The 13311-nt window shown below is 34.5% G+C and overlaps 1 protein-coding gene across 10 annotated transcripts in view; it reads left to right on the top strand.

The window, feature by feature from the left end:
- Positions 1-13311, top strand: part of NRG1 (neuregulin 1) — a 977086-nt gene that overhangs the window by 811496 nt on the left and 152279 nt on the right. For all 10 annotated transcript variants that reach the window (XM_074329678.1, XM_074329679.1, XM_074329680.1 and 7 more), the window contains exon 2: positions 3644-3821. In XM_074329678.1, coding sequence (XP_074185779.1) covers positions 3644-3821 — 178 coding nt within the window. The remainder of the gene's footprint in view (positions 1-3643; positions 3822-13311) is intronic.

The following is a 13311-nucleotide window of genomic DNA, read 5'->3' as shown; positions in this document are numbered from 1 at the left end:
GCATTGTCAGATCCTTTAAAGAACAGAAACCATGCCTTATCTAGTGTCACATGCTATCAGCATATCTCAGTGGCATACACATGCTAAAATTAGTTTCCTGTTCTTAACAATATAGTATAACATTTGATATAGCTGCACTGAATATATTTTAACAATAAGTGCGCAGTAGACCATTAAAACAAGAGGATTGCTTAGATGAATGCTTCTTTATACACATTTATTTCACTTTTATCAGAAATAATTTATTCACACATTAAATTATTGGAATAAATGAACATATTGCCTTAAAATTTTGTGTACTCAGAATGTAAAGTAAATCTTTTTGGATTACTGCCATGATTTTTTTTTTTTACATTATGTGACATATCAAATAAGAAAGAAGTGCAAAAATAGACTTTGTATACCTTGTATACCTACTTGCACTGAGTTAGAGTCAGAAGAGTGTATTTGTGATCTTTTAAAAGCACTTAGAACACTTAAACCTATAAAAACAAGCGCCTGTAACGTGTGGCATTGTTCTCAGGGTTTTTAGTTTTTACTTTAAAAGACTCCTCTTCTTTGCACTTGACTGTCTGTCTCTGTTGATGCGTTTTTAAGGGTGCGGATACGTTCATATTAATGTCAAGCAGGTTGGAAATAGATTGGGGCAAAGACTGCTTAAAAGTTGCTCTATCATTAAATTATTTCAGGGTGTGGAACTACTGCCTTTCCAGAAACACACTGAAAGTAAAATTTTGAACTGTGGTAGACCAACTACAATTAAATCATGCCGAAGATTCTCAGAACACTTACTACATTTGAGCATTAACTTCTCATTGTGTTTGCCTTCAACCAATTTTTAAATAACAGCCCATTTACCCTGAGACAAGAATTGAATGTCAGGTAAAATTTTTTTGCAGTTTTAAAATCCAAGTACTCAGTTACAATAATTAACCCCAAGTTTAGGAACGATCCTGGCCTTCTAAATACCTGAGTATTAGAAAGTACTTGGTAGAGTAGTTAGATTATTTTCCTCCCACCAAAGGACCTAGTGGGATTGAACCCCAAAGACATGGTTAATGACGTCGAATCATATGATGATGTCAGTGCCATACCACTCAAGATATTTTAAATGGAGATGTAGTCTTAAGAGCTCCGTTTGTAAATTATAATGCAAATATTCCCAAGAATCTCCTTTATGACTGCAGACTTAACCAAGTCTTTAAAAGTACTTACTGTAAGCCTGAGCCTTTTATTTAACAGCTGAAAGACCAGAAGAAAAAAGTAGTAAAAAAAGAGAAACCAAGACTCCTTTTTTTTCCTTTGTGTGTGTTTGTGTGTATATGTACGCATGTATTTCCTCACTTGCTGACTCATTTGAAATTTAGTTGTATACATCATGACATTTCACCCCTAAGTACTTCAGCAGATGCCACAAAGAACAGGACATTTTTCTGCATAACCACAATGCAGTGATCTCAGTTGAGAAATTGAATTTTGATACCTTTATTCAGATTTTCCTAGTAGCTCAATAATATCCTTTATAACTACTTTTTTCCATGAAGCAAGATCCACACTGCATTTTTTGGTCATATCTCTTTACTCTCCTTAATCTAGATCAGTTTCACATTCTTCTTTTGTCATTCATGACGTTGACATTTTGAAGCCCAGACCAGTTGTGTTATAGAATATCCCTCAATTTGAATTGGTTCGAATGTTTTCTCACGTTTGAAATCAAGATTCTTAAAAAGAAAATAAATAAATGAAGACAGGAGGGTTGGGGGGATGGAAAGAGGGAAAAGGAAGGAAAAAGATGCAAAAGGCATCAAAATTGTTTAGTCAAACTAAAGAGATTTGTGTTCAGATTATATTGCTAAACACATGTGAGGAGTGGTGAGTGAGGGAACATGGTGCTTCTTAAGAGTTAAGGATATCTGAAATAATTATGTTTAGAACATTTTGCTCAGAGGCAAGGGAATAAACCTTGAGAGTTTGGGTTGTGTACCAAGTTAAATTTAAGATTCAGTGAAAACAAAACGAAACAGAAATTCAAATTTATTTCTTTAGTCTGTACATAAAATAGTGAGGTAACTTATTTTTCCTACTATATGTAAGCTAGTTTCTTTGGTGCCGTTTAGCTCCCCCGAAACTTGTTTCTTTAAAACTCTTCACTGGGCTGACAAAATTGAAAATGATCTTAAAGAGTTAATAGGACTATACAGACACTCTTCCAGATTGATGAGAATTGAGTCTGTTTTTAAAAACCTCCAAATCAGAGAGTCATGAACCACATCTTAAAACGAAGACTTCCATGAAAGCTGTTCAGGAAGTAAATCTTAATTTCAAGCTGTCAGACAAAGCTGTCAGGTATCAAAGGCTAAAAACAGCTGAAATAAGTTTTCTAACTTGCCACTGTGTCCCCGTATGACTGCCTGATGCTCCCCTCATCTCCCAGCATCCAAATAAATAAAAAGAGGAACACGTAATTGTGGGATCATTGCTGAGAAATCACAGCATTCTAATGGTTTTCACTATGGTTTATTGGAAGCTTTGTATGCTCACTCCTGACATATTCTTGATTTACTTGGTAAGGGCAGAGTTGTACAAAAACAAACATACCCCAAGTAGGAAAGGTGCTCTTTTTCCTGTGTCTAACGTGGCTCTGATTGCTGTCCTTGGAGTGTTGATTGCCATACCCAGTGAATAATTGCGCACTGCATCAGGGACGTACAGTCTCATTTGCCTGGATTTTTAAAATTTTTTTCCTGAGATTTGCTGTTAATTTCTGAACTGGAGCAGAAGTAGTCTTTGTAGTTGGCTTTTGTAATACTCAGTGGAAACAGAGTTGTTGAGAGCTCAGGTTCTGTGATGTTGATTCAGTGAAGTATTTTGTATAGAGGAAAATCCATTCACTGTGCTGTAAAAAAAAACCAAACTTTTATTATGAAAAAGTTGGAAATACTGTATAGAATTCTATAACATACCACCATGTGTACCTATTGCCTAACTTCTACAGTGATCAACTTCTTGGGAAATGTATTTCATTTTTATGCCCACCACCATTTTATTTTCAAGCAAATCCCAGATATTGTAACATTTTTGTTTGTAAGTTGGGCCACCTCTGATGATAGAATAGTCTAACTCTGACTCTCCAGAATGCTTTAACCATGGATAAGTCAGTCAGTTACCTGTCTCTGAAATTAAACTTCCCCATTTTAAAAAACAGATATGATGCCTGTTGTACCTACTCTCAGAATTGTGATGAAGATCAATTGTGATCTGGGATGCGAACATGCTTTAGAAATAATGGCCCAGTTACATACTCCCTCCTTCAATCAACATAAGTTTCAGTTCTTTGAAATGACCACTGTTCAGGATTTTTGATGGTATCAAAGAATGTAATGATTGAGAAAGTAACTATCTAGAATATGTTTTAAAGAATAATTTTATAATCTAGGCTCCCTCCTCCCCGCCCCACAGTATATTTTATATGGGTATTTTATTCTTCTCAAAGTTGAGATACATTTTGGTTGACTCTCCCCAAACACCCGTTTTTATTTATCGGGTAGTAAAACCTTTGGTGTCTTGATCAGGTGCCACCAAAATGAATGTTTCTCTTTGAAAGATTACCAGGTGATCAAAACTTTTTTCTTTCTCTTTTCAGCCTTGCCTCCAAGATTGAAAGAGATGAAAAGCCAGGAGTCTGCTGCAGGCTCTAAACTAGTGCTTCGGTGTGAGACCAGTTCTGAATATTCCTCTCTCAGATTCAAATGGTTCAAGAATGGAAGTGAATTAAAACGAAAGAACAAACCACAAAACATCAAGATACAAAAAAAACCAGGGTAAGTTAATGCATGTAACAGCAGAGGCAATGCCTAGTAATAGAATGATATGAAATATAAAAATTGCTTACAGTCTAATATATACTATCAATAAATATGATATACAATAAATGAAAACATTTTTCATTATATAATCAGAAATGGTGTCATTATGTAAGAAAGAATTTGAAGTTTCTGATTCTTACAACTTCTGGATGAGGAAAGGAAAGGATGGCTATGGAAAGAGCTGTAGGCTGGGCTGGGGGAGACAGAGAGACAAAGGAAGATAGCATTAATGGTAGCTGTTGTAATAGTAATCGTTAGATCCTAAAATCCAGTTTCTTCAAAATAAAGCAAATGTTGTTTAGAGTACCAGTGCCTTACACAATCAAAATCCCTACTTCAACATAAAGCTCAATAAATACCTAGATTTATGGAAAGAGTTAGGAGGTAATCAGTTGAATTTGAACTATATTCAAGTAAGAAGCTAAAATTCTGATAAGAATTTTTAACTGACAAGCCTATTACTCTACAGCACCACCATAGCATATTAAAAATCAGGTAACCATGGATAGGTAGCAAGAATCTTAAATTTTCCTGCCCTCCTTGAGAAGTTCCATATTTGGAGGGGCTTTATGTGATTCCTATAACATCTTGGTAGGTATGTTCTGTATCTACTGTAAAATGATGCTCCTTTATTATCTCTACACTCTTCATATTTCTTATTTCCTTATTTAAGAAAATTTTCTTCTAGTATCAAATAACATTCTGAAATTAGGCAAGAGAGATATATTTTTTATTTTTGCTTGGAAACAGTCCTTCAGTAAATGTCACATGTAGAATAGTGGTTCCAAGCTTAAAGATTACTTTTTTTTTTTCTTCCCACTCTGGAGTGTTCCAGTGAAATCCCAGGTATGATAACAGAAGCAACAGCAAATGAATCTCCCTCCTGTACTTAGATTTTCTAGGACATCGACCAAAAAGTTGTCACACACTTCTGAGCAAGTGAAAGCAGAGTGATTGCAATGAAAATTTAATTTAATCTTGCCAAATTATTTAATTTCTATAATAACCATAATTAGGGATTTTTTCCATTTGTTTTATTAACTACCGTATTCTTGTTATTGTGTCAGCAAGATCTCTTGATTTGGAAGTATAATTAACTGTGAGGGAAAACATGGGTATTACTTTCTGTAACAGGTGGTACTTCAAAGATACAAAAAATAATACTGTAAAGTGACATTGTAATTTTAAACGTAACTTTTTATTTATTTTTTTGCAACATTCCTATAGGTTGTAAGGGCAGTTGAACTGCACATGGTAACTCTAATTTTTCGGATTAAGAAATCAGTGGTCAAAAAAGTGTTATGTCTTGTCTTGAATCGCACACCTAGTAAGACTAAGCTGGAACAGAAATCTGTTTCTTGGATCCCTTAATGCCTCCTGCCATCTTTAAAAATGGAAAACATTCTTGTTTAATAATGTGTACATGTGGGGCACAGAGGAGATAGAGCAAATTGGAAAAAATAAGTATAATTCTTATAGAGAAGTTTAACAAGAAAAAGTACTTTTAGATAAATTTTAGTGTTCATTTTGTTTTTTATCAATTAAACTGACTTGTCTGCACATGTAGGGTAAAGTTGCATACATTTCTATGTGGCTGTCAAATGACATCAGTAATATTTAAGTCCACATGAAAGGGTGTATGCTAGGAGTGTGCAGAAATGGAAGAATCTTTACACCTAGGGGTCAGAAGATTGTATAGAGATTGTCTAGTTCAGACTTCTATAAAACATAGGCATTCCATCAATCATGTGCTGAAATACAGTTGGGCTGGGGAGCTGAAAATTGTTAAGGAGCCCATTGATTTACAAATACGGTCTTTTAGAAACTTATCAGTTATACTGAGATAAATTCTACTTTATCATGTCAAGATTTAATGAGGGAGATGAACTATCTAGCATGTCTATCAGACAATAAAACTAAGTGCTAAATTGTAGCTTACTGACACCAAGTGACATGGGTATTGAAAAGAGGAGGAAACCCTGAGAACTTCTGCATTAGCTCTGAGGAGGTGAATTTGGCTTTGCAGAAGGGAGAGAATCCCCTCTGGCTGGGTGAGTGAAGTGGGTGGGCTGTGACAGAGAAGAGCAGAAATCACAGTCAGTATTGGTAGCAGGCCCTGTTAAAAGTGGCCGGACAGGTTGGGGCAGTAGGCGGGTGGATGGGAAATTTTGACTTTTATTGGACAAGCTGCTGTGTATCAGGACCTCTGCTAGATGCTAGATACACAGTGGTGAACATGACATGCTCCCTGCTCTCCAGAGGGGAGAGAAATGTAAACAGTTATAAGAGTCAGTTTTAAATTATACAATAGTGGTAATCATGGAATGCTATAGAAAGAGGCTAAAACAGATGGGGGAGGAGACCCAGTAAGGGACAGTGGTCGCTTCCTAAAAAGAAGGGGAGGAATGACGGAGGGAGGCAGGAGAGGTTTCTCCAGGCTGTAGGAACAGAACAAAGCATCTGCAGACTGTAAGTGTTCAGTCTGAGGATGCGTGGAGAGAAGCAAATGAAGTTGGGTATAAGGTGAAAACAAGGAACAACAAACAAAGGTGAGCTGCTTAGAATGAATATGGTTTTGAAAGAGTGCATCTGCACTTAAAGAGGTAATTTGTTACATGGCTTGGATGACACATAAAAGTATCATTAGTATTCAGAAAAGCATTTTCATATTGACTCCATAGGTCCAGTTAGTGAAGAGCACTGTCTCCATATTAATAAAATCCCGTTATACCGGAAAGGCCAATATTCAGAAATTACTTCTTTTAAACAATAGCCTTGCTGGAAAAAATTAAATGGAAACAAAAAAAAAAGGCATTTTATTCAAATCATGTAACTGTAAATTACTCTTAGTGGAACATTGAACATATTTGATCTTCTGAAAATAAGGCACTGTATGTATACAGTGGGCAGCTACTTGGTAGGTGAGTGATCAACTTAATCAGGTTTCAGAATTGGATATTCGGTCATTTCTGAAGTTGTATCTTTTAAAAGAAAAGTAGTGTTGTCACCTTTTTTTCAAAGTTAAAAGACCAAACTTAATTTGAATATAATTAACATTTCCGACGTGCTCTATTAATTTCAAGTTATCTTGTAAATATAAGAAAATGAATACTGTTATTATTGTACCCATTTAAAATTAAGATCCTGAGAATGAAGGAAGGTAATTTCTTCCTATAGATCTAATGCTAATGAATGGTAAAACTTGAGTTTGAAATTGGTCTGACTCCATGTCTCTTGTCTTCTCACTACTTATGATTTTGCTATCTACAGTGAAGTCACAACGCAGCTAGGGCCATGTTTAGGCTTAGAATGAAGTCTTTAATTAGAACATTCATATGTTTCAGTTTCATCTGCATATTTATAATTTTTCATTATGACAATATTCAAAATGTGAATGGTTTGCAGTGGTTACTTGGTTATTTGACTTGAACTTTATCTTTCTACGTTTCCTCTGCCGAAAGGCAGAGAAGCAATGAACTTTATCTTAGACCATTAATCACCAAGCAGAGGTGAATTTTAGTGTGAGATTTAGGATTTCCCTGGGATTCTCTTCATTTGAGTAAAACATTAACTCTTTTCCAAACCTTAGTCTAGGTTTCTTTTTTCACATTTTATAATCTAGATGGCTCATAGAAGCCACAATTTCCTTTTAATCCCTCAGTGTTATGAAAAGCTTTTACACCGATACGCAATTTCTATTATTTTGTAAAACCTTATCTCCCTTTGCCCCTGCTCCTACTAATAAACTACATTCCTACATGTCCTTCCTATAATTTTGAATTCACATTTGAGCCTTTGTTTGTTTTATTTGGCTAAGCAATATATGCGACCAATTAAAAGAAATGGAAACTGCCCCAGTGTTATGTGTCTGCTGATTCCTTTGTTCTTGCTTCCTTTGCCTCGTGGATGATTTTGGTCAAGAAAACTGGTTAAACAGCTTGGTGTGTGACAGATTCACATATGAGGCTGTCAAATTGGTCTCATCTAAAGATTTCTTCTATATCAGCCTTATTAAAGGCTGATTTCCTATTGTTTGTGTATGGCACACACTTTGGGATGACTTTAATTTTGTCTGAGCTCTTCATTTCTGCTCTTAGATATTTTAATTTTGTTTAAAATTGCCTCTACTTGGTTCAGTCAGATTAAAAAAAATAAAGCATTATTTGTTCTGTTGTTAATTCTGTGATTTTTTTTTCACTCTATAATAGAAAACATTTACACATATTCCCTTCTCTTTTTAGCGAGCAGCTCTGGCAGGTCTTTTTAAACTTTATATGTAAGAAAAATCTCAAATTCCTCAATATAAAATGGGAATATCCAGTGCCTGTTTCATATAGTTTATGTGAGGCATTTGGTGCAGTGCCTGGTTCTGTATTGTACACTAATTTCTTATGAAGTCCCTCGCCCCTTCTTTACCCTTCTCATATTGGAAGTTCTACGGTATCTAAAGCTGCACACTCACACATACACACACAATTCATATATGATGCCTTAGAGATCAGAGGAATAGAATTTAGCAAACTTATTTCTAATATGCATTTAAGTTACCTTAGCCTGTAAACTATAGTAGAAGAATCAAGCAAGAAAAACAAAATAGTCGCTATTCAAACCTTGACTCCATCTTGTCAGTGAGCACTTATTGAAAGAATGTAGTTTATATTTTAATATAAAAAAGAAAAAAATTCATATTTAGAATTTTCATTTATAAATCAGTTTGTATTAATATATATTTACAGTTTGTATTATTGTATTTCTTCTAATAGCAAAAGTAATACATACTTACTGCAAAAATCTAAGTATTGTAGGAATATAGAATGGTATTATGATAATAGTTAACATTTATTGAAAGCTTATTGTATTTCAAGCATTATTTTAAACTCTTTACCCAAATTAACTCTTTTAATACTTTTTGAAAATGAAAATCCACCAAAATATCAACCCCTCCAGATTCCCAGATAAATTGTCAATTAAAGAGCAAAACGTTAATTTTATGGTTGGAAATGAATTTCAGTAACTTTTGTAAATTAACTTCCTTCCCATAGACAGACAGTATATGGAGCCTGTTGAGAGTAAAACAAGACATCCATAGTTATCAAAGCTCCAAATTGTTGCAATATATAACTTTCAAAGAGTTTTGTCTATTGCTACTCTCTTACTACAGTACTTCTTATTTCTACTCTAGAACACAAGGACTGAAGAATCTCATAGTTAAATGTATCCTTCAGGTTCAATCACCTAGATCAGTGATTTTCCCATTGTGTCCCTGGAGAATCTTAAATTTCCATTGAATTGCAAAAAGGGTTGCCAACCACCTTGACCTGAATGAATACTTTCTCTCTGTAAAACATTTATAAAAAGAGGCTCTGATTGAAGCTTTCATTTTAAAACAGGATTTTTTCCTACAAAAATAGTTGAAACCGCTGATCTAATTTAATCTTTCTCTGCATAGAGATAGTCTTGTGAAGAGTATGCTTGACAGGTGGTTATCCAGAATTCAGTCTTTCCAAAAAGAAAACCAAACTCTTTCATAAGACACCCTATCCATTTTTGAATTTTCAAAGAGTTCTTCCTTATAATACCCAAAATATGCCTTCTTTTCCCTATAACATGTCATTCTCCTTCAAGAGCCTTCCCAAATCATTTCTTTTTCCAGATGACAACCATGAAATATATTTAAATCGTTACCTATATCTTGTTCATAGCTGCTTGCTTGTGGAACTTCTGTTCCTTTAACAGAATCTTCTCTAGGCCCTATTCAATTCCGAACACCCTCTTCGTAAAGTCCTCTAGTTACTGACATTTTTCATCAAATGCTACTTCAAAACATAATTCAGTATTCTAGATGCGGTCCAGGCTGTGAGCAGTGTATTGCGACTTGTATCCAATTTGATTTATGATCTGTTTTAATATTAGTTTGGCCAAACAGTGCGTAAGTTCCTTTTTACCCCCTTTTTTTCTTATTTTAATAGTTGTTTAAAATGGAGTAATGTTAAACACATGGCTAATTGAAATTCTTTTTTCTGTATATATTGTCAAGGCACGTCTCTCCCAGCCTGTATTTCTGCTACTGATGTTTAGACCTGAATGTATCTGTTATGTTTATCTTGATTAAATTGAATCTTAGTCTTAGACCATTGATGTTCAGTGCTAGAATTCCCAAGGGTGTTCTCTACAGAAAGGATTCCTTAGCCACATGGCATGCCTGCCTTAGAAATTCACAGTACATATTGGCATAAAAACAACTAAGAAGTACTGTTGTAAAGAAATCTATTTAGCTTTGTTTAATGCAACATTTATTTGAGCATAGAAAGTTTGTCTTTTTTCTCCCTTGTTCTCTCTCTCTTTTAAGCATAACATTTATTTACGTTACTTGGAATAATATCCGAGGAAACACTGTTCAGGTTTGTTAGGAGAATTTTGATTTTTAAGAACTATCCCTTTAAGATTATGTTAACTGTAAATTTTATTACCGTACTTCTTATAGTTTGATCCTGTCAATAGTTAAAATATTAGTGGCACAGGATCAAGAAATAGCTCTTTACGTATCATGAAGAACTGTTTCTTGATTTATATAAATAGGAAAGAATGGGTGTTCTTGGAATTATAATAACCTTGTGGTGTTGTACATTCTTGGAATGTTGTTGTAGTAAGTTTATATCAGAGTTTATTTGGGGCTTAACAAGAAAATATTACTACGATTTTATTTTAGGAATTTATTTTTTTTTTTGCTGTGTTGAAATCCAGGATATTAGTCCCCATCCTGACATTCTTCATGATTTATCTATCAATTATTGTAAGTGGTTCCATGATCATAAATGAAAATTCTTTCAGCTAAGTATGCTCTTTTGGGCTGGACAAGCTTACTGTAGTATTTATTTCATTGTTGTCTTCATAGGTGTCTATCATGAAGGAAACTTGTCATGTATGAACAAAGTGTATAAATAGCTGATAATCCATTAAAAAACAGTAGGTTTGAATCACCCAAACCAGGCTTAAATGTTAACAGAACTTGACGGGGGTAAATATCCTAATATTGCTGTATTTTGATAATTTTAAAAGTTGTTACATTTTATTTTATTTTTTTTTTTCAAATTTATTTATTTATTTTTTAATTAGTTTCAGGTGCACAAGACAAAGCAAAACTTAGACGTTTATCATTTATATCCCTCACACTGTGTGAACCCCCCTTCCCCCATCCACTATCCCTCTGTACGTTCCCCAAATTAATTTTCAAACCCCCATGACCATCTTGTGGTTACCGACTATTTTTCAAAACCTCTCACCTTCCCCTTATCCTCACCCCCCAGCCCCTCTAGCAACCCTCTGTTTTTCCTCCATGTTTCCAAAACTGTCTCTGATTAGTTCATTCACTTATTCTTTTCTTTAGATTCCGCATATAAGTGAGATCATATGGTATTTGTCTTTCTCTTTCTGACTTATTTCACTTAACATAATGTTCTCTAGGTCCATCCATGTTGTTGCAAATGGTAAGATTTCATAATAAAATGTAACAACTTTTCAGCCATAAAGAAGAAAAGTTGTTACATTTTATTATGAAATGTTAATATATGCTTGCAAAGATGTTTGTCATCAAAATGGTCTATTTTTGTTTATAAGGATATACTTCAGGGAAACTTTTCTATGAATAATCTCTCTGATTAACATGTGAACATCCCTGTATAAATGGCCCTGGGGTCCCCTCAGTACATATATAATGAAGGCTGTTATTATATTAGGTCCACTTTTCATCAACTTTGTTCTGTAGACCATTATTTTCAGAAAATATTAACAGATAAGCCATGTGAATAACAAGGATTCCATGGTCAAGTAAGTTTGAGAGAAACTAAATAATATATCCCCTTCTTGGAGAGGCAGAGTACATTAGCATAGTAAAGACTGAGAAATCCTGTGGGATTTTAAAAAAAGAAAAGAAAAAAAGCCTGTTTTTGTTTAACCTAATGTCTTCCAAACCTATTTGATCATACTACACTTTGTTTTGTTTTGTTTTCTCAAGTTTACCTATTGACATTGTTCTCAGTCACAGTTAATGAAGTTAATTTTTCAATCCACATGTTGGTTTGACTGTCACTGCCCTTGATCTGGACCATCTCTGACTGTCTCTGCCCTCTTCATATTGCATCCTCTTTTCCTACTGCCAACAGTAGGAACATTATGTCTTGCAGAGAGTTTAAGTGGGAACATCCAAATATGTTCTGCACTTATTCACACATTTATCTAATAATGTTTGAGGGTACACCAAGGACAAAGCAGTGATATATATTCTGTGAGGATACTGAGACGTTTGAATTATGGACTCCCCCTTTGAAGTGTATGTTCTAGATTGAGAGATAAGCTGTAGTGAAAGATGTACTCTGAGGGTCATGAGAGAGGTATTCAAGGCTATCAGAATTTAGACAAAGGAGAAAGCAGCTTAGCTGCACGATCATGAAAGGCTTGATGAAGGCATTGGATCTTGAGATTGTCCTTAAAGGTCAGCTAATATCTTGATGGTTGGAATTATGGGGCCCCATAATTCCAAAAGGAAGAAATGCCACAAACAAAAGTACCAAGATAGAATACCATAAGCATTTCTTCCTTACGTGTGGGACTGGGTGCGTGGTTCAATTTGATAGACTGAAGAAAAAGAGTAGGAATTCAATTTGGAACAATCACTCTAACTTGATTAATCATATTCAATGAATATTATTAATATTAATTCACTGAATATTCACAGGAAATTCACTGAAAAACTAGGAAGGTGTAATTTATGAGAGGTTTGCATGTAATTCTGAATTGCTATCTTTGCTTCCTGCCTTCTTTTTTTCCTGTTGTCCTCCTCTCTAAAGCCCAGGCAGTCAGTATCTTTGAAAAGGCTTTGGTAAATGCTGAGCCCATCCCCGTGTTTCTGAGTTTTTAAATCATAGAGACTGCTTAAATTATAGGCCGTGTGTGACAGTGAAACATAGACAAACGCAAACCTGTGCTGCCCATGTTCAAAAAGAGTGCTGAATATTGATTTAATATGCAGATTTATAAAAGTGTGTGCTATTGTTGCATGAATATTTATTTCAACATTAAGAACCATTTTTGGAGTACTATGCTCCTAGTAATGAGAATCTTAAAGAAAGATAAATTCCTTTTCTTTTGGAAGTAATAAAGCCTCTTTATTCAAAATTAACATAATTTCTGATGTTACTCTGCTGAGAAAAGAAGTGCAGGGTATTTTAGTCTATTCTAGCCTTAAGTATCTGCCCTTACCAGCTTTGTAAGAAATGATTTTACACTTTTTTTATTTTCTTAAACCCTAGTGGCTGGTGACATTTAGATATAGACAGGAAAAAAATTTGCGAGTTGGGTTGAGAAAAAATATCCGAGGCTTAATGCAGTTAATGGTGGTGGTGGTGGTAGAGGAATAAAAAGAAAAATTAGAGAAGACTTCTTTTAA

Source organism: Rhinolophus sinicus, linkage group LG04, assembly GCF_036562045.2.
Source record: "Rhinolophus sinicus isolate RSC01 linkage group LG04, ASM3656204v1, whole genome shotgun sequence".
Lineage (NCBI taxonomy): Eukaryota > Metazoa > Chordata > Mammalia > Chiroptera > Rhinolophidae > Rhinolophus > Rhinolophus sinicus.
This window is presented reverse-complemented; position numbering and strand designations above follow the sequence as displayed.